General features: G+C 36.4%; 1 protein-coding gene across 1 annotated transcript in view; it reads right to left on the bottom strand.

The window, feature by feature from the left end:
* Positions 1-22,436, bottom strand: part of SLC41A2 (solute carrier family 41 member 2) — a 132,627-nt gene that overhangs the window by 36,173 nt on the left and 74,018 nt on the right. The window contains exons 7-10 of the mRNA XM_022599802.3: positions 19,771-19,918; positions 14,627-14,706; positions 1,616-1,747; positions 447-595 (exon numbers count right to left, since the gene is read on the bottom strand). Of these exons, the coding sequence (XP_022455510.1) occupies positions 447-595; positions 1,616-1,747; positions 14,627-14,706; positions 19,771-19,918 (509 nt within the window). The remainder of the gene's footprint in view (positions 1-446; positions 596-1,615; positions 1,748-14,626; positions 14,707-19,770; positions 19,919-22,436) is intronic.

The raw sequence follows: 22,436 nt of genomic DNA on the forward strand, positions 1-22,436 counted from the left end.
TAAGATCAGCAGTGAGAATGGCATGTGTTGTTCTTTTCAATGGTAGTAGGAGAAGTTAAAAAGCAAGGAAGCAATGCCTTCAAAATTCTAAAAGAAACAATTCTATATCCAGTCAAGCTATTCATGTAAAAGCATTTTACAAAATGCAAAGACTCAAAAATTTTTCTCCTATGCAGCAGTCTTTCTCAGGAATTTATCTGAAGATGTGTTCATACAAAAGAAGAGAACAAATAAAAGGGAAGACACAGAATCTAGGAAACAGGAAATTCAACGGTTCTGTTGATCAAATCATATTAAAAGTTATTGGTTTTAAGAAGATCAAATCAATATGAAGGCATTCAGCTGATTTTTGAAATGTTAAAATATTTCTTATGCCTTTAGATTTACAGTTACACTTTTACATCAATCTGAGCATAAAAGAGATTGCAAGAGGTTTCAACTCTTACCTGTAACACAGCAGCAAATAAGTATACTACTACGAAGATTATAGTTAAAGAAGTGTGACCACTTTTCATCAAATGAATAGTGTAGAGGAAAATTAAATGCCCAGGTATCACTAAAAGCAGTAGAACTTGAGCAGATTTATTATTTACTCCTGTAATATAAAAATGTAAAAGTTGTTAAAATCATATTTTGGTGAATAATAGGTCACAGTTGTTAAAATTTGAGGATTACTTCTAGTTACTATAGTGCATAGAATCACATAAAATTCAGTTGCTAAAAATAAATTTTAACTATTTACAATTCACTTAATTTTTAAAAATTCTCCCTATATGTTATATATTAATTAAATAAAAGGTGGTTGATAAAAACATGCTATGAAGAACACTGGTCAAACTATAATATCTATTATAAAAACAAAAGAAAAAATATGAAGTTCTTAAAGTACTGAAATGTGGTTTTTTTCCCTACATCATTTAATTCCTTTTTATTGACCATTTTAATGACTAAATGACATCTCATGATCTTCTAATAGAGGACCTTTGGTTATGAAATGTTTTAATTTTATTTTTCCTTTAGAATTCTTTCACTGCAATTAAAAGACTGGGCATTTCTGATCCTCATTCAAAAGTTACATTTATTACATTACATTTATTTTCATCAGAAAAAAAAATTGTCAAGAATTTAAAATTGTGGTTTAGTTTTTTGGATATCATATGCCTGGGACATAATAATGTCCTTGTAACTGAGGTTATCCCCTCTCATTCTGCTTGTTTGGGATCAAATGCCTACATTTAGAAAGGTCCAAAAGATTAATATACAAAAGACAGATGGTATATCTGTCTCCCTAAATCACCTAACAGTGCTTTCTTATATGCACAAGGTTCCTCTTTCCTGACTCCTAAAACAAGATATCCCAGAGAAAGAGAAAAGAGAAAAACTATATAAAGCTCCTCAGCAACTACAGAATTGATCCAAATTGTTTTTTTGTTGTTGTTCACTGAGATTTAGTGAACAAAATCTATTCTAGTATTTAAAATCTATTTAGCTCTCAGAAATGGAAAACTATGCAATATTCACAAACAAAATATGTATTCAACAAATGTTGCCTGCCTATACTCATAGAGAGCAATAGTTCCTGAAATAAAATATGCAAGAATCCACAAGCACCTACCTGGACCAAAAAAAGTTCTAAATGGGTAGTAACCACCTTTGGGTTCATCGGGCAGTTCTCCTGGAATGCTGTGTAAATGGAGGTAAGTAGAAATCCTGCTAGCCTGAATGGCTACCAAATTACCACCAATACCTGAAACATAAGGAAAAACAAACAAGGTAGTTATCTTCATATTTTAAATAATGTACGTACATTCAACTGAATACAAGCCTCTTTATGTCACATCCTGGGCCAAGAAAACAAACAAACAAAGAATTCTTCTGAAATGCTGATTTATTAAATGCTGAGGTAGATATTCCAAAGACATAAAATCACTGCTGTGAAAGACTCATTCATTATTTTTTCAATTCTAACTCACTGTTTGGTCTGAAAGCAGAGTAAGTAATTTTTAAAAATTACTATCACAACCAAGATATAAAACTAGGTAACAAGATATTTCATGTTTATCATCTTAATGACAAGGAAAACAAGCTAGATTTATTCAAATAGACAAGGCTTGATACATGTCTCTCAGGTTACTAAAGAAATGGGTATAAGACACTGAAAAAATTACTCAAGAAAGTCATCTTTTAACCTAGATTATCTTCTCATATACTCAGAGGAAGGGGAGTTGATGCCTAGAAGTGAAATGAATTCCAAAGGGTGGTAAGTGCCCCCAAGGTAAGTTAGGACACCCAAACTCTTTCTCCTCTGACAGATTATGGGGAGGAAGAGGTACTAGTCATAAAAGCAAGTAGGAAGGAAACAACTGAAAATTTCAAATTCTTTAATGCTGAGTGTGAGCTAACATAACCATCTAGAACACCTGGGAACCCTAGACACAAGGGGAGTCTACATTCACGGGTCAACTATTTCTGCAAGCCTCCCCTGGGCACTTGTGAGACAGACTGAGGTAGGACAGAACACTTGAGAGAGCCGACCTTGGTGGCACACAGCAAGAAATCACATCCATTTCTGACTCCCTCTCTCATATGAAACAAAAGCTGCTTGAGGTGATGAAGAAAACACTCCAGCTACCCGACCCCAGGCAAAGATCAACTGCCACTGGAGGAAGAGTAGAAGCAAAAGCTGTCTACTGCTGGAGAAGTGGAAGGAAATCTTCCTGCTTAAGACCAATCTGAATAATTGATTGGTCTTAAGAAACATTGAGAAGGCCTCACCTCTGTGGACCAAGTGCATAGGAACTGCCTAAGATTGAGACTAGTGCAAGAGAATCCCAAATCCCATCCCATGCCTTGCACCATGTAACAAGCATCAACAACCTACCGTGAGAAGAGAAGCAAGAGCACAGATAGTTAAGCCTTCCATGCTCCAGGCATACAGCGCTCCAAGCTTCACACTGAGCATAAGGTAGCAGGAGCTCACTGATAAATCTGAAGTCAGTGGTGCACTGAAGGTAACTATAACAACCACAGAAACCAGACCCGGCTCAACTACTGATGAGACTCACACAGTCCTCCATACTAATGACCTAATAGAAGAAAAAGCCTGCCTTTAAGGCGTAAATAATATTTATCTCAATCTCCAATGTTCTTTTATACACAATGTCCAGCATTTGATAAAAAATTTCTGAGACAGTAAAAAGCAATAAAGAAAACAGACTATTGTCAGGAGTTAAGAAGTCAACAGGACCAGATTCAGGACTCAGGTGTTGAAACTATCTGACAAGAACTTTCAAATTACTATGATTAATATGTTAAAGGATCTAGTGGGAAAGAGGTTACAATATGCATTATTAAAAGATGGGAACATAAATAGGTTAAAAGTAAAGGTATGGAAAGAGATATACCATATAAACACTAGGGGAAAGAAAGCTAGAGTGGCTATATCAATATCAGAAAGATGAAAGAAAAGACTTTATAACAGGGGATATTACCAGAGAGAAAAACAAACATTGAATAATGGCTGAGGAGGTCAACTCATGAAAAAGACATAACAATCCTAAATGTAGTTGCACCTAAAAATAGACCTTCAGAATACCCACAGGAAAAACTGATGAAACTGAAAAAAACAAACAAAAAAAACCAGACAAGTTGGTATTTATACTTGGAGACTTTATCACTCTTCTCTTATTAACTGGTAGAATACACAGATTTTTAAAAAATCAAAACTATACAGGAGATTTTAACAATAATAACAACCAACTTGATCTACAGGACATTTATAGAACACAACATCCAACAAAAGCAGAATACATATTCTTTACAAATATACACATGGAACATTCACGCAGATAGACCATACTATGAGCCATAAAACAAGTCTCAATAAATTTGAAAAAAACTGGAACACATAAAGTATGTTTTCTGGCTACAACAGCAAAGATAGATATCTGAGAATTCCCCCAAATGTTGGAAAGCAAACAATACACTTCTAAATAACCCACAGGTCAAAAAAGAAATCACAAAGGAAATTTTAAAATATTCTGAATTTAATGAAAATGAAAACACAACATATTGAGATTTGTGCACACAACATATTGAGATAAGTACTGCACATAAAGCAGTCCTTAGGGCTTCCCTGGTGGTGCGGTGGTTAAGAATCCGCCTGCCAATGCGGGGGGCATGGGTTCGAACCCTGGTCCCGGAAGATCCCACATGCCGCAGAGCAACTAAGCTCGTGTGCCACAACTACTGAGCCTGTGCTCTAGAGTCTGTGAGCCGCAACTACTGAGCCCGCATGCTGCTACTACTGAAGCCCATGCACCCTAAGGCCCGTGCTCCGCAACAAGAGAAGCCACCGCAATGAGAATCCCGCACTGCAACAAAGAGTAGCCCCTGCTCGCCACAACTAGAGAGAGCCTGCGCACAGCAACGAAGACCCAATGTAGCCAAAAATAAGTAAATAAAATAAATAAATTTATATATAAAAAAAAAAGCAGTCCTTAGAAATTCACAGCATTAAATCTTATATTAGAAAAGAAGAATGATCTATTATCAATGATCTAAGGTTCCCATCTTAAGAACCTAAAAAAAAAATAAAAAATTAAACTGAAAGGAAGCATAAAGAAGGAATAAGAAGTATAAGAGCATAAATCAATGAAATAGAAAACAAAAACAATAGAGAAAAGAAATGAAACCAAAAGCTGCTTCTTTGAATAGATCAAGAATAAAAGAAGACACAAATTTCAATATTAAGAATGAAAGAGGAGTCATCACTACAGACTATGCAGGATTAAAAGAATAATATGGTTATACCATGAACAGCTTTATGCCAGAAAATAATAGCTTGGGTGAAATTTTAAAGTTCCTTGAAATACACAAACTATAAAAACTCACTTGGCAAGAAATAGATAACATGAATAGCCCTATATCTATGAAGCAGTAGTTCTCAGCTGGGGGTGATTTTGCCACCAATAATCGACCCCCAATCCAAAAAAAAGAGATTTGGCAATATCTGGAGACATTTTTGGTTGTCGTAATTTGGGATGTTTCATTGGCATCAAGTGGGCAGAGGCCTGAGATGTTGCTAAACAAACCACAGTGCACAGGATCCCACCCCCCACAATATGAAATTATCTGGCCCCAAATATCACAAGTGTCAGGATTGAGAAACCCTATATTGAGGAAATTGAATTCATAGGTAAAAACTTATTCATGAAAAAAAACCTTCAGGGCATGATGCCTTCACTATCTGGAAACTGAGAGAACATGCCTTTAAATAACTTGCGAATTAAAGAAGAAATCATAATAGAAATTTTTAAACATTTGTATTTGAATGGAAATTAAATATTACATATAAAAGCAGGTGGGGTGCAGCTTAAGCAGTAATGAGAAGCACATACTTAAAAAAGAAGGAAGACTTACTGACCTAAGCATCCATCTCAAGAAGTTGGAAAAGATAGAAATATAAACACAAACTTGAATAAGAAAAGTAATGAAAGAGAAAAAAGTAAGAAGATCAATAAAGCTACATATCAGTTATCTGAAAAGAAAAAAAGAGTAGGGACAAACAATAGGAAGAAAAAGGAAGTCATAATTCCAATTACTACCAATATTTTAAAAATAAGATTATGAACAACTTTATGCCAGTAAACTTGACAATTTAAATGGGAAAATATTCTAAAATATATATAACTTAACAAAATTAACTCAAGAAGAAATACAAAATCTGAATCATTCTATGACTAAAGAAATTAAATCTAAAATTTTAAATCTTCTTCAAAAAATCATCAGGTCCACATAAGTTGTTTGCTTTGTTGTTGTTGTTTTTTTAAGTGAGTTCTACCAAATATTTAAGTAACAAATAATAATAAAAAGAATAGATTACAAAATCTTACATTACTTTACAGTATAAAGTGTATGAGTAAGTATATCTAACTCACATAATGAGACTAGCATAACTCTGAGTTCAAAATCCAACAATGACAATATGAAAAAGGAAAACTATAAGCCAATCTTATGAATAAAAATAAATGTAAAAAAGATATCAAACTGTTGGCAAGCCAAATCCAGCAAAATGTTAAATGTGTAATACACCACAAGAAAACTGCATTTATGCTAGGAATATAAGGCTGATTTAATAATTGAAAATATAATACGGTACATTAACAAATAAATGAAGGAAAAAATAATATGATTATATGAATAAATGCAGAAAATTTGATAAAATTCATCATTTTATTATTTATTATTAAAAACTCTTAGCAAACCAGGAATTGAAGGGTACTTTTTTTTGTTGTTGTTGTTGTTGTTTTTGCGGTACGCGAGCCTCTCACTGCTGTGACCTCTCCCGTTGCGGAGCACAGGTTCCGGACGCGCAGGCTCAGCGGCCATGGCTCACGGGCCCAGCCGCTCCGCGGCATGTGGGATCTTCCTGGACCGGGGCACGAACCCGTGTTCCCTGCATCAGCAGGCGGACTCTCAACCACTGGGCCACCAGGGAAGCCCGAGGGGTACTTTTTTAACCTGGTAACTACACATGCACACACGCACGCATACACTTGAAATCTGTGATATACAAAAGAGGTACTGCAGATCAATAAAGAGTGGTATAGATTTTTCAATAAATAGTACCAAGACAGTTATTAATATGCCGAAAAAATACCATGAAATTGGACCCCTATTCTCATACTATACACAAAAATCAGTTCCAAGTAGATTAAAGGCATCATGTGAAAGACAAAATAATTAACATAATTAGTATAGAAACTTATTAAAGTTTTAACCGCTCATGAAGTTAAAACCCCATCATGATCTCATCATGATCACCGGTTATATTTTTAAACTATAGCAGAATTATTACTTTGAATAGCTTCCCTTAATGTCAGAAATGCTTTCTCGCTATCACAACATACTCTACATTTCTATTAAGAGCAAGTCTATCAGCATTTCTTTTTTTTTTTTTAGCGGTACGCGGGCCTCTCACTGTTGTGGCCTCTCCCGTTGCGGAGCACAGGCTCCCCTGCATCGGCAGGCGGACTCAACCACTGTGCCACAAGGGAAGCCCCCAGCATTTCTTTTAAATTACTTAAATTCCTCACAGACTAACTGCACTACTAGAGCTAGTAGAGAGCTTTTAAAGATTGTCACATAAATTAATAACATTAATAAAAAACAGATTTTCAGCATACTAATTAGTAAGAGCTTTCAGTATCCATAAGACCTAATTTCTAAGTGCCTTATTGCTAGAATGAGCTCCACTGATAACAGGAAGTTTGATAGTATGAACAAATTCAGAAGGTTCATCAAAGGACTGCTTTAAAATCCAACTTCATGTTTTATTAAATTTAGAAATATATGTTTCCAGCAAATGTTTAGCACAGAATAGATTTCACACCATAGAATATGTTTCAAATTATGTCAATAATTCTTTTGGGCATTCTTAAGGGAACCTGAAATAAAAGTTTACTTTGTTCAAAAGCAAAGCCTTATAATCAACAGCACAGCAGATCTAGTATCTTCCATATATACCTACATATTTTGGCCATCTCCACACATCTCTGCATTTTCACCTCTCCTCCTTTCATGACTCCTTATCAGAACTCACACACAGGAACTGCTCTTTTAGTTTCAAGAAATGCAAAGGGATAGGGGAGATGTGTCTTCCATTTTTTTCTTTTTTTTTTTTTTTAAGAAGAAATACATGTAAGCCCCTCAGAGTGAAGACCCTTTCCTCTAAATGAGGGCAGGCACATTCACCTCTACCACTTCCTTCCAATGTACGTGTCGGCAACCTGATGAGTGACTTACAAGGTCTCCAAATTTTCTGCTTCCCTTACCCTAGATCATGCATTCTTAGTGGGGACAAAAATTTGTTCTTGGGGGGAGAAAAAAATTTTTCATTCATTTTATGTATAAAGCACGGATATACATACAGTATAGAAATGGATAAATTGGATATCTGTGATATTAAAATTTCATGGGTGGGAACATTTAGGGGAAAAAATGTTTTAAATGGTTCCCTCAGAGGGTCATAATGAAAAAAAGGTTGAGAAACACTGCCTCGATCGGAACTTCCCAAACCAGGATGCCTTGAATAGTTTACAGCTGTGTCAAGATACTGACCTTCGAAGCTCTGCAGAGGCAGGCTGGTTGCCTCTGGTTCCAAGTGGCCTCCTTCTTCTCCCTAGTGTGCCATCTAATATTACAATTTTCTGTGTGTGTCACAACATGAAACAGGTTGGGAAATCTATCTACCTTCTTGGGACAACTGAGAATGTCATTATATGTAAGGCCCTTCACCTTAGTCTCTCTTCAGGGCTCCTTTTCTTACCACATTGAAGTAATAAGGGGTATCCTTTCTTTCCAAGGCTACTTTGTAGCCCATCATTCTGTGGACTTTGCCCTTTCCTTCTTCACCATCTCTCATGCATCCTCCATCTTTCCTTTTCTATTACTCCTTTGCCTCCTTGTCAATAAACATACCTATATCCCTCCTACCTTGGAAATTCTTCATTTGGACACCTAGCTGTTATTCTAATTCTTTTCTTTTCATAGTCAACCATTTAATAAGAAATCTAAAAGTGCTACTTCCAGGATTTTTATTTTGTACTAAATATTTAATAGATACAGAAATAATATTTATAAAATACATATAAGCTATAAATAACCATATTGCAAAAACACCCATGTACCCATCACCCAATTTAAGAAAAGGAATACAGCATGATTTTTACATTTGAAGTACCCTATGTGCCCTCCCCAATCCCATGCCCTTCCTCGTCAATCAGAGTAACTATCCTGAATTGTGTTTTTCATTCTCTTGTTTTCTATGTTATGACCACATATATGTGTATTCCTAAACATCCTTTTGAACTTTATAGAAATGGGATAATTCACATATATTAAGTTCCTAAAATTCATCTTTGTTGTTACGTGAAATGTAATTTTTAAATTTTGATTGTTCATAACATTCTATCTAAGGCTATACCTTCATTTATTTAGCCATTGCTTCTACTCAACAAAAACTGAACTCTCAAATGACTTCCAAACCACTGAAGAAATGGTTCCTTCTGAATCATTTCCCCTGGCTACACTAACTGAGCTCATCCCTCTTCTAACCAATTGATCTCTAGCTCAACTCTTTCTGTCCACAAAATATTCACTCCTGGGATTGCTAACTTCTTTCAGTATCTAAAGAGCTCCTATCTAAATATTCACTCCGGGCTTTCCTGGTGGCACAGTGGTTAAGAATCCACCTGCCAATGCAGGGGACAAGGGTTCGATCCCTGGTCCAGGAAGATCCCACATGCCGCGGAGCAACTAAGCCTGTGTGCCACAACTACCGAGCCTGCGCTCTAGAGCCCGTGTGCCACAACTACTGAGCCTGCAAGCTGCAACTACTGAGCCTGTGAGCCACAACTACTGAAGCCCACGTGCCTAGAGCCCGTGCTCCTCAACAAGAGAAGCCACCTCAATGAGAAGCCCACACACCACAACGAAGAGTAGCACCCACTCGATGCAACTAGAGAAAGCCTGCGTGCAGCAACAAAGACCCAATGCAGCCAAAAATAAATAAATAAATAAATTTATAAATATTCACTCCTATCTAAAAAGCTTGTAGAATATACCAAAGAGGAGGAAATGCTGAGAAACCAATTTCTATGGTTACACGCAGGAGAAATTGTTAAGGAAAGTAATAAACGTTGCCATCACTGCTAGTTTTTTATACAAATAGTAAAAACCATTTTTCTATTTATTTATTTATTTTTTGCCTTTTTTTAATGCACTTCACCAGTTCCTAAGTATATGAAATGTTTCGGGTACAATCTAAGTTGTGTTATTTAATAAGATAACTTCAAATTCGGTGACATGTACTTTGCAGCAAAACAAAGCATGTTCCTTAAACTCATGCATTTATTCATCCAGCAATTACCAAATCTTAACATGCTAGGCACTATCTCTAGGCACTAGAGAGTCATACAAAAAAGAATCATCATACAAAATAATTATGTATGTTAAAAGTATGCTGTGGAAGCATAGAAAAGAGAGCTTTTTTTTTTTTTTGGCCATGTCGCATGGCTTGCGGTATCTTAGGTCCCAAACTGGGGATCAAACCCATGCACTCGGCAGTGAAAGTGCAGAGTCCTGACCACTGGACTGGCAGGGAATTCCCAAAGGGAACTATTTTGCAGAAGAGGTGACATTTTAATTGGGTCTGAATGAATGAGCAGAACTTGGTAAGTAAAAGAAGGGAAGTGAGACAAAGGGAACATCAGGTACAAAGGAATGGTATAGAGAAATGACATGATCTTTTTGAGAAAGCAACAAAAATCCAACAAGATGAGAATTTTAAGAATTGGTGGAGTGGTGGAGAAATGAGATTAGAGAGGGTGATTTTAGGGCAGATTGGGCTTACTGAGTATATTACGCTAGATAATTTGTACTTTATCTCCAGGAAACTTAACTGCGATCTTTAAGTAAGCAAGGGACAGGATCAGCTTTGTTGATAGGGAAGCTAACTCTAACAGCAGTATGGAGGATAGACAGGTTACACTGGGTGATAGTAGAGGCAGGGAGACAATTTATGCAGATGTACCCAGGGAAGATGAATGAACAAAACCAGGGAGCACGGGGAGACAAAGTGTTGAGACTAACTCAGAAGATTTCAAAAGCAGATAAAAAGAGAGAGCATTTACAGAAAGGGAGTATGTGACTTTGGGATGTTTTGTTTGGGGAGATAATAATACCACTAACTGACAGGAAACCCAGAAGGAAGAGCAGGTTTGGGGGAAAGATAATGAGCTCAATTTGGAGCTTTGGATCTTCCATGTGGAAATATCTGTTTAAAGTATGGATCTGGAAGTGAATGAAGGTCAAGACGGGGGATAGAGAGCTGAAGTCACATAACTAAGACAAATGGTTCTCAAACATTTGCATGCGTCAGAATCAATTGCTGGGTTCTACACTAGAGTTTCTGACATGGGAGGTCTGGGCTGAGGCCTGAGAATCTGCATTTCTAACAAGATCCCAGGTGATGCTGGTAGTCTGGGGACCACACTTTGAAAACCTCTGAACTAGACAATATCCCTCATAAAGAAGGTGAAAAGTGAGAATAGAAGATGATCAAGAACAGAGTCTGGAAGAATACACATACTTAAAGAGGCAGATAGAAAGGGGGAGTTAGTGAAGGAAAATGGAGAAGAATTTTCAGAGAATGGGAGGAGAATTGGGAGAGATGCAAAAGGACAGATTAACTAGTATCAAACAGCTGAACAGAATGAAGACTGAAAACAAGTTACTGTATAAAGTAATTAGGAGGTCACTGTGGAGCTCAGTAAAAAAAGTTATGTAGAGTGAGAGGGATGGAAAACATTGTAAGAAATTTTACAAGTACAGGCTACACTTTGAAAAGTTTGGTTGTAAAGAGTAGAAGGGAGAAAACAGAAGCTTGAGAAGGCAGAACACTGTGGGAAAGGTGATTTAGAATGAAAGAGTCGAGTACAATTGTAAACTAAAGAGGAAAGATAAAAAAAAAGAGGAAAGATGGAAGAGAGGAAGGTATGGAAGATACAGGAAAAGTTAAGATAACTGAGAGTAAGGATCCCATTGGAGGTGTAATGGTCTTAGATAAAAGAGTCTGCTCTTCTTCTGAGATGGAGTGAAAAAGGTTAAGAGTTGACACTGTTAGAGCTGAAGGGAAAGGAAGGAGAAGGAAGCTGGGAGACACCTGCCTAAAGCCTCTGTTTTCTCTGCAGAGCTGCCCTATAAGAAGCATTAAAGGTGCTTCTTCTGGAAGATGGAAAGCAGTGCCAGATGGAAATCTGAATCTACACAAAGGAAAGAAGAGTGCTGAAAATGTTAAAAATCTGGGGAAATGTACAAGATACCACCCCCTCATTTTTTATCTTTTTAAAAAATACTTGTTTAAAGCAAAAATAATGTTATAGGATTTATAGCATAAGTAAAACGTATGACAAAAAGAGCCCATAAGAAAGAGTGAAAATCCAAGTATACTAATATAAGGTTCTTATCCTTTATGTAAAGTGATATATTATTATTTGAAAGTAGACTGTGCTAAAGATATAATAAGACCTAGGTCAGTAGTTCTCAAAGTATGGTCTAGGGTTTAGAAAGAAGATTAGGTCCAGAAATTCCAAGCCCTCTCTAACAAAAGTACCAGAAGGGGAGACTCACCGCATCCTGTGGAAAAGAGATCTTTTTAACCTAATGTTTCCAAAACTTAGCTGACCACAGAACTCACTTTTCAACACCTCAAGAACTATTGTTACATGAAATATATTTTTTAAAAATGTTACTGGTTCTGAGAGATGTTAATAAGTGTTAAAAGATACCCTCATCACAGTATCAACACAGATATGCCTTACTTTAAACAAAGTGTGTATTACCGTATCTAACAGATAAATTAGTAGCTGTTCATTTTGAAGGAAAAAAGTCACAGGCTTTGGGATATCAAGCAGATCTGGGTTTAAACCACCATTTGCTAGATATGAGACCTTATCTTTATTTGAGGATTAAGTAACATAACATGCATAAAAGAACTAAACGTAATCTGCCACAGAGTAGGTACTCACTAAATAGCAAATGATGGGGACTTCCCTGGTGGTACAGTGGGTAAGACTCTGCGCTCCCAATGCAGGGGGCCTGGGTTCAGTCCCTGGTGGGAAACTAGATCCCGCATGCATGCCACAACTAAGAGTTCGCATGCAGCAACTAAAGAAGTCCGCATGCCTCAACTAAGAAGCCCACATGCCGCAACTAAGAGTCCGCATGCTGCAACTAAAGATCCTGCATGCCGCAACGAAGACCCAGTGCAGCCAAAATAAATTAATAAATAATAAATAAGTAAATAAATATGGAAAAAATAGCAGACGATGGTGATAAAACAGGGAGGGGTCTTTTAAATAGTACATCTCAGCACACTTAAAATGAAATTCAGTTCTCAGAAGTTACAACTTTTTTGAGAAGCATGGAGTGAATCTTCTCAATCAATGTTTTTAAAGAGCATAATGTAACATAAAATGTGTTCACTGTGATACCCAACTAAGAGGTTTACTTACTGAGATAGAAAAAAGATTTTACCACTATGCCATGCCAATGAGGGCACTTTAGCAAACTGTTTCTTGTAAAAGGCAAAATAACAGAGATACTCACTAAAATCTTACTAATAACGGGGTTGTAATTTAAGTTAAATTTCTCACTGAGATGTTGGGCAATACAGTTCTAACAGTCATTGTTGGGTAATATTCATGCTAGTGAATTCATCAAGTAATAGTCACTGAGAGGATTCGGACAGGGGGAAAGAAAGTGATAGTTATTCCAGGCAGTGAAAATTAGATCTCTGTATGGCCACAATGCAAGAAGCAAGTCGCAATGATAAAGGATAAAGTTGTGTGCGTCCAAGAGCATATAGAGAGAGCCTTGATAGCTAGGCAGAAGAGTTCTAATTTGATTTGACAGGCAGGAGGAAACCACTGTCAAGTTCATCAGCTTAAAACTAATGTAATAAAAACAATGTTTAAGGTAGACCCATCTACTAGTGACATTCAACTTGCATTGAATAGGGAGTGAGTCAGGAAGCCTACCTTATTACTTGAATGATGGTTGAACTGAGACATTAGTAGACTACAGTAGTAAGACATACTTGTGATATAAATAAATGAACAAGTGAATTATGTTAATGTACAAATAGACAAGATTTGGTCATTATCTATTCAAAGAGGATGAAAGAGCCAGGTTGAATCAAATGGGTCCATGATGTTAAGGGCAGGTGATGGGGAGAATGGTGCTACCAGGAAAACTGGGAGGGGCATCTCTAGGGGAAATTTGTTCAGGTATCCCAAAATTAAAATGTTCAGTAAAAATTGTAGATATGAAATTAGATTTTAGAGAAGTTGCCTTTGTATAACATATTTCCTTATCCATAAATATACAAAAGTAATTTATATTAAATGTGTCATATATCCTGTGATACAGTTTTCCCCAGGTAGCATTATTTTAAATTATATTGGCTTAGGCTATACCGAAATCCAATTTAGTGAATACCAGCCCAAAAGCCAGTAGGACTGGATTAAATCTGTCTTTTTAAATGGAATTTATATAAAAACCCCTGTGAATTTAAGCATTATAATTCCCATTTTATAGATAAGAAAAAATATAAGGCAGAGTTGAAAGGGATCAGCAGAGGAGTGATAGATTTTAATGGAGTGAATTGACTCCAGCAATGCTTAAACCTAGCTAACTCTAATTTATCCACAAAAATTGACAGGGACAACAACACAGCAGCACAAGAAAGCAGGTAAGCCCAAAGTTAATGATAATATAGAATTGGAATATCCTATTTTGCCACAGGAATCTTAAAAATCAGGTATGTCTGATTCTCAAACTAATATCTAGAGATAAGATTAAGTGAGAGTTCTTTTCAAAAATGTGTTCTGCATACTGAGAACATACAGTGTAGTTTCCACCATGAGCAACAACCTGGGATTGAAAATCAAATGAATAGAATGGGAAGATAGACCTCTTAAAATCTAAACTCAAAGGTTCCTGTTTGTACCTAAGAATATAGAGAGATAGGATATCATTATGAAACAGTATATCTAATTCTTACCGTTAATAACTGGTGTGTAAACAACAATCCCAGCCAAGTTTGGATCAGATACAGTTGTGTCCAGAATAAGGCCCCCAATGCTGAAAGAAACAAAAGCATATAATTTAGGGAAGAGGAAAGGAAATGTACTAATTTGAAGTTGTTCTTTACATACAAGCACCCCTACTTTTAAACATAAAATATTTAGACATTTGAAAAATTGAATAAAAAGAAAAAATATTCAAAGTAAAAATCACTGTCAAAAGCAAAATGGTGAAAACAAAACATGGGATAAGCTGTAGCCCCACGTTTCAGGGCTCTCCTTCTGCTCTACATGTTTACATACGTTACATGTAAAAAGGAAAAAAGCATATACTTTAAGTGCATTAAAATGTCTGGAAGGACATGTAAGAAATTATTAACAATGTCCACCCCTATAGGTGACACTGACAGGAGACTCATGGTCATTTTATATCCTTCTGTACTTATTAGTTTTTTAAAAACCATGTGCATTTATTACCCTTATAATTTAAAAAAAGGTTTAAAGAGTATCTTTTCATATTTGAAGTAAGCAAGCCATTAAAGAGATGACTTTTATTGTGTTAAAACTAGATATAGTAGATTACAGTGTCTGACCATTGGTAAATTAAAACAATGAGTTGCAGCCATAGAAAGAGCTGATCTGAAGAACAGAAAATATATTTTTTAAAAATGTTACTGGTTCTGAGAGATGTTAATAAGTGTTAAAAGATACCGTTAAAAGATACCGTTAAAAGATACTGTTAAAAGATAAAAGTCTGGAAAAATAACATACAGCTATACAGTGGCAAGATATACACTCTCAGTGTCTCAATGGAGCTTGGAGATTTTTTGTTTGTTTGTTTCCAAGACCATTAACAATTGGTTAACTTCAGTCTGTTGGTCTACGTACTATAAAACAGTGTCAGTCCCAGTATTTCATGGTATCCTGTTGCCAAATCTTCCAGGAAAATGCAATTCACATTACAGAAAAATGAACTATATGCTGTCAGAGAACAGGGTTGATGGTCAAAGTATCAGATCAAATGTTCTTACCACTACCTGATAGTTAATATTAGGAAATTATTAAATCTTTACTATTTTAATTCTTTAATAATATAAATGAATGGCTAAATATGCCTAAACTGCTAGGAGTTCCCATTAAAAGGTATACTATAAAGTCTAAAAACAGTCATCCTTAGAAATATTTTACTACGTAATTTAAAAAACTATGTATTTCATAGAATAAACTAGTTATATGTCAAAGAATAAATCTCCATGCCAAAACACACAGATCATGCTGTGTATATAACATGAACACTTGCTAAAATACATTTTTAAATATTTTTATTACCCAGGTGATAAAAACTTATCATAGAAAAATTAGAAAATACAAACAAAAAGAAGAAAATAAAAATCAACCATAGGGCTTCCCTGGTAGCGCAGTGGTTGAGAGTCCTCCCGCCGATGCAGGGGACACGGGTTCGTGCCCCAGTCCAGGAAGATCCCACATGCCGTGGAGCGGCTGGGCCCATGAGCCATGGCCGCTGAGCCTGCTCGTCCGGAGCCTGTGCTCCTCAACGGGAGAGGCCACAACGGTGAGAGGCCCGTATACCGCAAAAAAAAAAAAAAATCAACCATAGTTACATCATTCAGGGTTATACTGTTACCATGTTGATATATAGCCTCCCAGACATTTTTAAGTATATATATATATATTTTTTTTAAATAAATTTATTTATTTTTGGCTGTGTTGGGTCTTTGTTGCTGCACACGGGCTTTCTCTAGTTGAGGTGAGCGGGGGCTACTCTTTGTTGCGGTGTGCGGGCTTCTCATTGTAGTGGCTTCTCTTGCTGTGGAGCACAGGCTCCAGGTTCACGAGCTTCAGTAGTTGTGGCATGGGGGCTCAGTAGTCGTGGCTCGCGGGCTCTAGAGCGCAGGCTCAGTAGTTGTGGCGCACAGGCTTAGTTGCTCCGTGGCATGCAGGATCTTCCCAGACCAGGGCTCGAACTTGTGTCCCCTGCATTGGCAGGTGGATTCTTAACCATTGAGCCACGAGGGAAGTCCAAAACATGTATATTTTTAAAAATAAAAACTCAAATTGTAAAAGTAGTTTTCTTCACTTGTATTAAATTTGATTTTTATCAAACAAACATACATGCATCATTTAAAAGGCGAAAGTACCACAAAGCTTATAAAATAGCCCCTAGCCCTAACAACACATCCTGCTCTCCACTAGCAACTCTTTTTAACTTCTTTAACTGTTTCTTCTGGCATTTAATCCTCTATTTCTAAACAGCATGTTTATACTATTTCTTGATTTTTAATTTTAGACATTTACCTAATGACGTCCACTATGGCAGGTGAGCATTTAGTCTCTCTTACCCTTCCCTCCCCACTTTAGTCCCTTCACAATTCCCTTCCTTCCTCTATCCTGCCAATCTGGTTATATTATAATTTTTGGTGAAATATTTAGGTTTTACTTTATTTTAACAGTGAAATCATTATTCACAACTGGGCCACAAAGTGTGTTGAGATCTCCCCATTTGTACTGTTTTGCCTTGTTTCATATTTTTCTTAATTTTTTTAGGTACTTATTACTAATTCAGAATCAAATTTGGAACAAAGTTAATGAATGGCCTCTGAATACATACTCATTAGGTAACCAACCAGTTCCCCTTTTTTTTTCCTTAGAGACATTCCTTCTTAAGGTCACTGTCTTGCCAACCTGGACAGTTGCTCTATAGGTCTGATGCTCAGCTGTCATTCTGTACCTTCCCTTCACCTCCCCACGATGGGTCTTGGTTTATGTACTATGACCAGGTCCCAACATTTCATGGGATCCTGTTGACCAAATCCTCCAGGAAAACACAATCTACATCATAGAAAAATGAACCACATGTTGTCACAGGTTTCCTCATTCCCGTGTCATCTTATTTCTTGATTATTTCCTCATTTTGATAGACATCTTCTCTCAGCTTTTATATGAGAGGGTATACGGGAAATAAATTTTTTGAGATCCTGCATGTCTGAAAGCTTCTTGAGTCTACCCTTATGTTTGCTTGATACAGTGAGCACGTTTTATGTTCAAAACAATTTTCCCTCAGAGTTGTGAGGGAATCACTTGGTGTTGCAGCTGGACATCATTCCAATTCCCAATCCCTTATACGCAACTGGACTTTTCTCTCTGGAAGCTTTTGGGATTTATGATAATGTGCTTTGCTTGGGATAATGTGCTACTCATTGTGCGAGGTACTCAGGGGGCCTTTTAAATCTGGAAGCCCATGTTCTTCAATTCTGGGGAATTTTCTTGTATTATTTCTTTGATAATTTCCTCTCCTTATTGTTTGCTCCAATTGTCCACCTCTTTGCTTTCTGGTCTGCTTTCCAGGATAGTTCCTCAACTCTACCCTCAAGATTTTTCTTCTGATTCTTTTTGTTTCTACTATTTATACATTTTTAAATTCCCAAGAGCTCTTCCAATTTTTCAAATCCTCATTAGAAAATTCTGTTCTTACATTATAGATGCCATAACTTCTGTAATTTCTCTGAGGATACTGGTGATCGTTTTTGGAGACTTTTCAACTATGCCTGCAATTTTGGGGGAACATTTTTGGTTTTTTTTTTGTCTCTGTCATGTTAAAAGCCTTAACCAAATGTCTGGCGACCATTTACTGTCTGCTCCTCCTTAAGGGATACTGCAAAGCATATCTGGAGCTCTCTGTGCACAAGGACAGAACTTGTCAGCAGGCAGGCCTCACTGAAGAATGATCAGATGGGCATGTAGCTCTTTCACTAAAGGATCCACAGGGTCAGTTTTTGCAGGTTTTTCTTTTGAGCTGATGAGTTTTCCCAGAAATGAATTATCTAATTTTTTGCCTGGGGGTAAAAGCCAGAGTGCCAGCATTCTATGAGAAAAGAAAAGGAAGCGGGATCGGGTTTTCATTGTTCAGCATGTAGACTTTTCCTTAACTCTTGTTTTTTTATACAGTGTTTAATCCACAGCCTCACTGGTGCAGGTGATTCTAAATCCAGAGGCTCTATGATTTACCCTCTCCAGGGTTAATTCTTGTCTTCTATAGAATGGGAGGGGGCAGTCACCTGGGTGGTCAAGCTAGCAAAGGGCTTTTAGGTTCTAATTGCTTCTTACTCTTTCAACCAATCTCCTTCATTTCAGTTTTCAGAAGTTCTAAGTGCCTCTAAATCCTCCACCTTTTGGGGTTTCTGAGGCTCAGTTCAGCTTGCTTCTTATCGGTGTCCCCTTGTCCTGCAGGCAGTTAGGTTTTAGCTTTTTTCATTCTGATAGTTCAGTTAACAACCATAGAACCAATTCCTATCTTACTGATTTTGGTAAATCTTTCACCTACTGTCCTCTCTGCTCCCCTTCTGTTTTTGTAGTTGTATAGCTTTTTTATTCTTTTACTGTCATTTTAATAGCTTCAATAAGGAAGAAGATAAACGTGTCAATCTACCATCTTTAATAGGAAATTCATATTCTTTTCTAGCTTTCTCCTTTCACCAAATGTATAACTAACACCTTTCCACATCAAAGGAATGTTGCAATGCTACTCTTGATGGCTGACTAATATTCCATTTTGTGACTATGCCACAATTTATTCAATCAACATCTGATTACTAGACATCTAAGGTGTTCTCTCTCTCTTTTTTGTTATTAAAAATTCCACTGTGATGAAGATCCTTACAACTTAATCACTTGCATAGATCCATAATTATATCTTTAAGTCCTGTCAGAGTCCTAGAAGTGGCGTAGTCAAATGGTATGTACATTTCTAAGGTTTTCTGATACTTATCCGAGCACTTACTGTTCAAAATAAGTAATGTCCTTGTCAGGTTAAAACTCACACAGACAAAGACAAACACCACTAAATTTTAATCATCAATCTGGTAAGGATTTGGTTGGGGAAAAGTTTGAAACTGGTAGCAAATGACGTTCCATACATCCACTGATTTCAATAACTCTTGTCACTATATCCCTACTACTTGGGATAATAAAGAACTGACTGTATAAAATGATTGACCTAAGAAATAAAAACAGGCAATTGGTTTGTTTTAATATATACATAGATACATGCATATAGAATAACTGCCCCCCACACGCACACACAAACACACACTTTAATACTAACCTACTTATAACCATAGCTGTTATCACAGGCTCCCAGCCTGAGTGGAGAACCGTCCTTGTGGCTGGATGTTTGGCAGCTATTATAATCCAGATAGGAGTTAGAGCCAAGAAAAAGACACCAACTAATGGAGGAATGTAGTAATACGTCTCTAAAATTCAAAAAGAGACAACATTTCAATCTCTCTTATAACCATATAGCAAATGTAAGTATTAAAAGATTACCAGAAGATATGTTATCAAACATACTCATGCTATATACTTTCTATAAATTTCAAACAAATTGAAAACTATAGATAAGGTAAAAATGTTAAATAATGTAACTGAAAGCTAGTACATTAATTCAACATTTATTGAAATAGTTATGTGACCTAGATGTGAACAACAACAGTAATAATAACAAGAATAACAACAGTAAAAAATCTAACATTGCTTGACTCCTACCATTTTCCAAATATTGTGCTAAATGCTTTATGTTCATTGTCTCACTTAATTGTCCTCACAAGTATGAGGTAGAAACTCATTCCTACCTTATGAAGAAACTGAGGCTTAGGAGCTTAAGAACACCACTAAGAAATAGCAAGAATTGGGAGAAAATGACATCTGACACTGAAGTTATTTAGTGCTCTTAACTCCAAACTATAAAGTCTAATAGGACATTGTTTTTACCCATCAGGATCTTATAGCACAAGCATTCCATGGAATATTGGCCAATGGATTGATAATAGATATCCTCCTAATTCTGAATAGTGTTCCAATATCCAAAATGAAATTGAAATACTAGGTTTAATAAACAGATTTCTTCACTGCAAAATTACTCAGAACCTTTAATATGCAAAAATATGCAAACCAGAGTTTGGCCAGACTACTTAGTTTCACATCTGATGTTACAACTTACCTTGGACGAGAAATTTAACTTCTAAAAAGAAAAACAAATATCGTATATTAACGCATGTATGTGGAAGCTAGAAAAATGGTACAGATGAACTGGTTTGCAGGGCAGAAATAGAGACACAGATGTAGAGAACAAACGTATGGACACCAAGAGGGGAAAGTGGCGGGGGGTGGTGGTATGGGATGAATTGGGAGATTGGGATTGACATATATACACTAACATGTATAAAATAGATAAATAATAAGAACCTGCTGTATAAAAAAATAAATAAAATTTAAAAAGAAGAAATTTAACTTCCATAAATTTAAATTTCCTTATCTATAAAATGGTAAAAATTATTATAACTATTTCATGGGGTTATTGTGAGTCTTAAGAGAATTAACACATGTAATTTAACTAGAATAGAACCCAGGCACATAGTTAACATTTACTGAACACTTACTAGCATCATAATCATCATTGCCATTGTTATTAGCATCTTTCTATTTGTGACATACTCAGATAACAGAGTGCCAGGATATTTTTTTATACCTCTCTGTGGTAGATTGCCTTACTTGATCATAATTATTCATTCTCTCCCCATTCTTGTTAATGCTTTCCTATAGAGAGAGTTTAGGAAAGCTTATTGACTTTGGGCTTGGCTATTTGTCTAGCTTTGTAGACATGATGTATGCCATCTCTGAGCAAAATCTGAAATGTGCTTTTGGAAATTACTAGAAGATTTATAAATATATGTAGATAGATAGATAGTAAACTGTTTTCAGACACTGACAACTGGTATTGCAGGACTGTGATCCCTGAGAGAGGGGAAAGAAATGAGATAAGCCCTACAATAGCCTGAGCTTTCTGACTAAAGGCACATTCCAGACCACAGCTCAGGAAGGGAGAATTTCAGCAGAGTGAGTCTAAGGCAGCAGGAATTTACAGGGAAGAATACTGGAGAAGAGGAAGCTATTAGAGAGGGAGCTTGCAAACTGAATACCAAGCCATGCATGCATAGGGTGAATTCCACAAGGCTAAGCCAAGACAATTGGGGAGTTGTAAACTAAAAAAATTCCCAGAGTGTACAAAGGGCTAGAAGTCATTTGAGATCTAACCCCCTAGATAGGAGCACCTCTTTGAAAACTGAGAACATTCAGTGGAGACCAGAGAAGGGATACTTCTTAGTAGTAGGGCTAGCCCTATTGTAATGTCTACGCTAGATCTATTCCACAATGCAGAGTACTAGCCACTATATGATCACAGCTAGATCTAGTCCAGTGAAGCTTAAAACCAAGCCCTGTGAGGCTCAAACTAATCCACAAACAGCTGCCTACAAGAAAAAAGTCCATGAAAACTATAAGATGCTGATGAAAGAAACTGAAGACGACACAAACAGATGGAAAGATATACTGTATTCTTGGATTGAAAAAATCAATACTGTTAAAATGAGCATGCCACCCAAGGCAATCTACAGATTCAACACAATCCCTATCAAATTACCAATAGCATTTTCCACAGAACTAGAACAAAATTTTTTTTAATTTGTATGGAAACAGAAAAGACCCCAAATAGCCAAAGCAATCCTGAGAAAGAAGAACAAAGCTGGAAAAATCACACTCCCTGACTTCAGACTATACTACAAAACTACAGTAATCAAAAAAGTATGGTTCCAGCACAAAAACAGACATATAGATCAATGGAACAGAATAGAAAGCCCAGAAATAAAACCACGCACTTATGGTCAATTAATTTACAACAAAGGAGGCAAGAACATATAATAGAGAAGAGACAGT

Source organism: Delphinapterus leucas, chromosome 11 (genome assembly GCF_059928025.1).
Source record: "Delphinapterus leucas isolate spDelLeu-1000000601 "Yukka" chromosome 11, BTC_Dleu_Yukka2, whole genome shotgun sequence".
NCBI classification, from domain to species: Eukaryota; Metazoa; Chordata; class Mammalia; order Artiodactyla; family Monodontidae; genus Delphinapterus; species Delphinapterus leucas.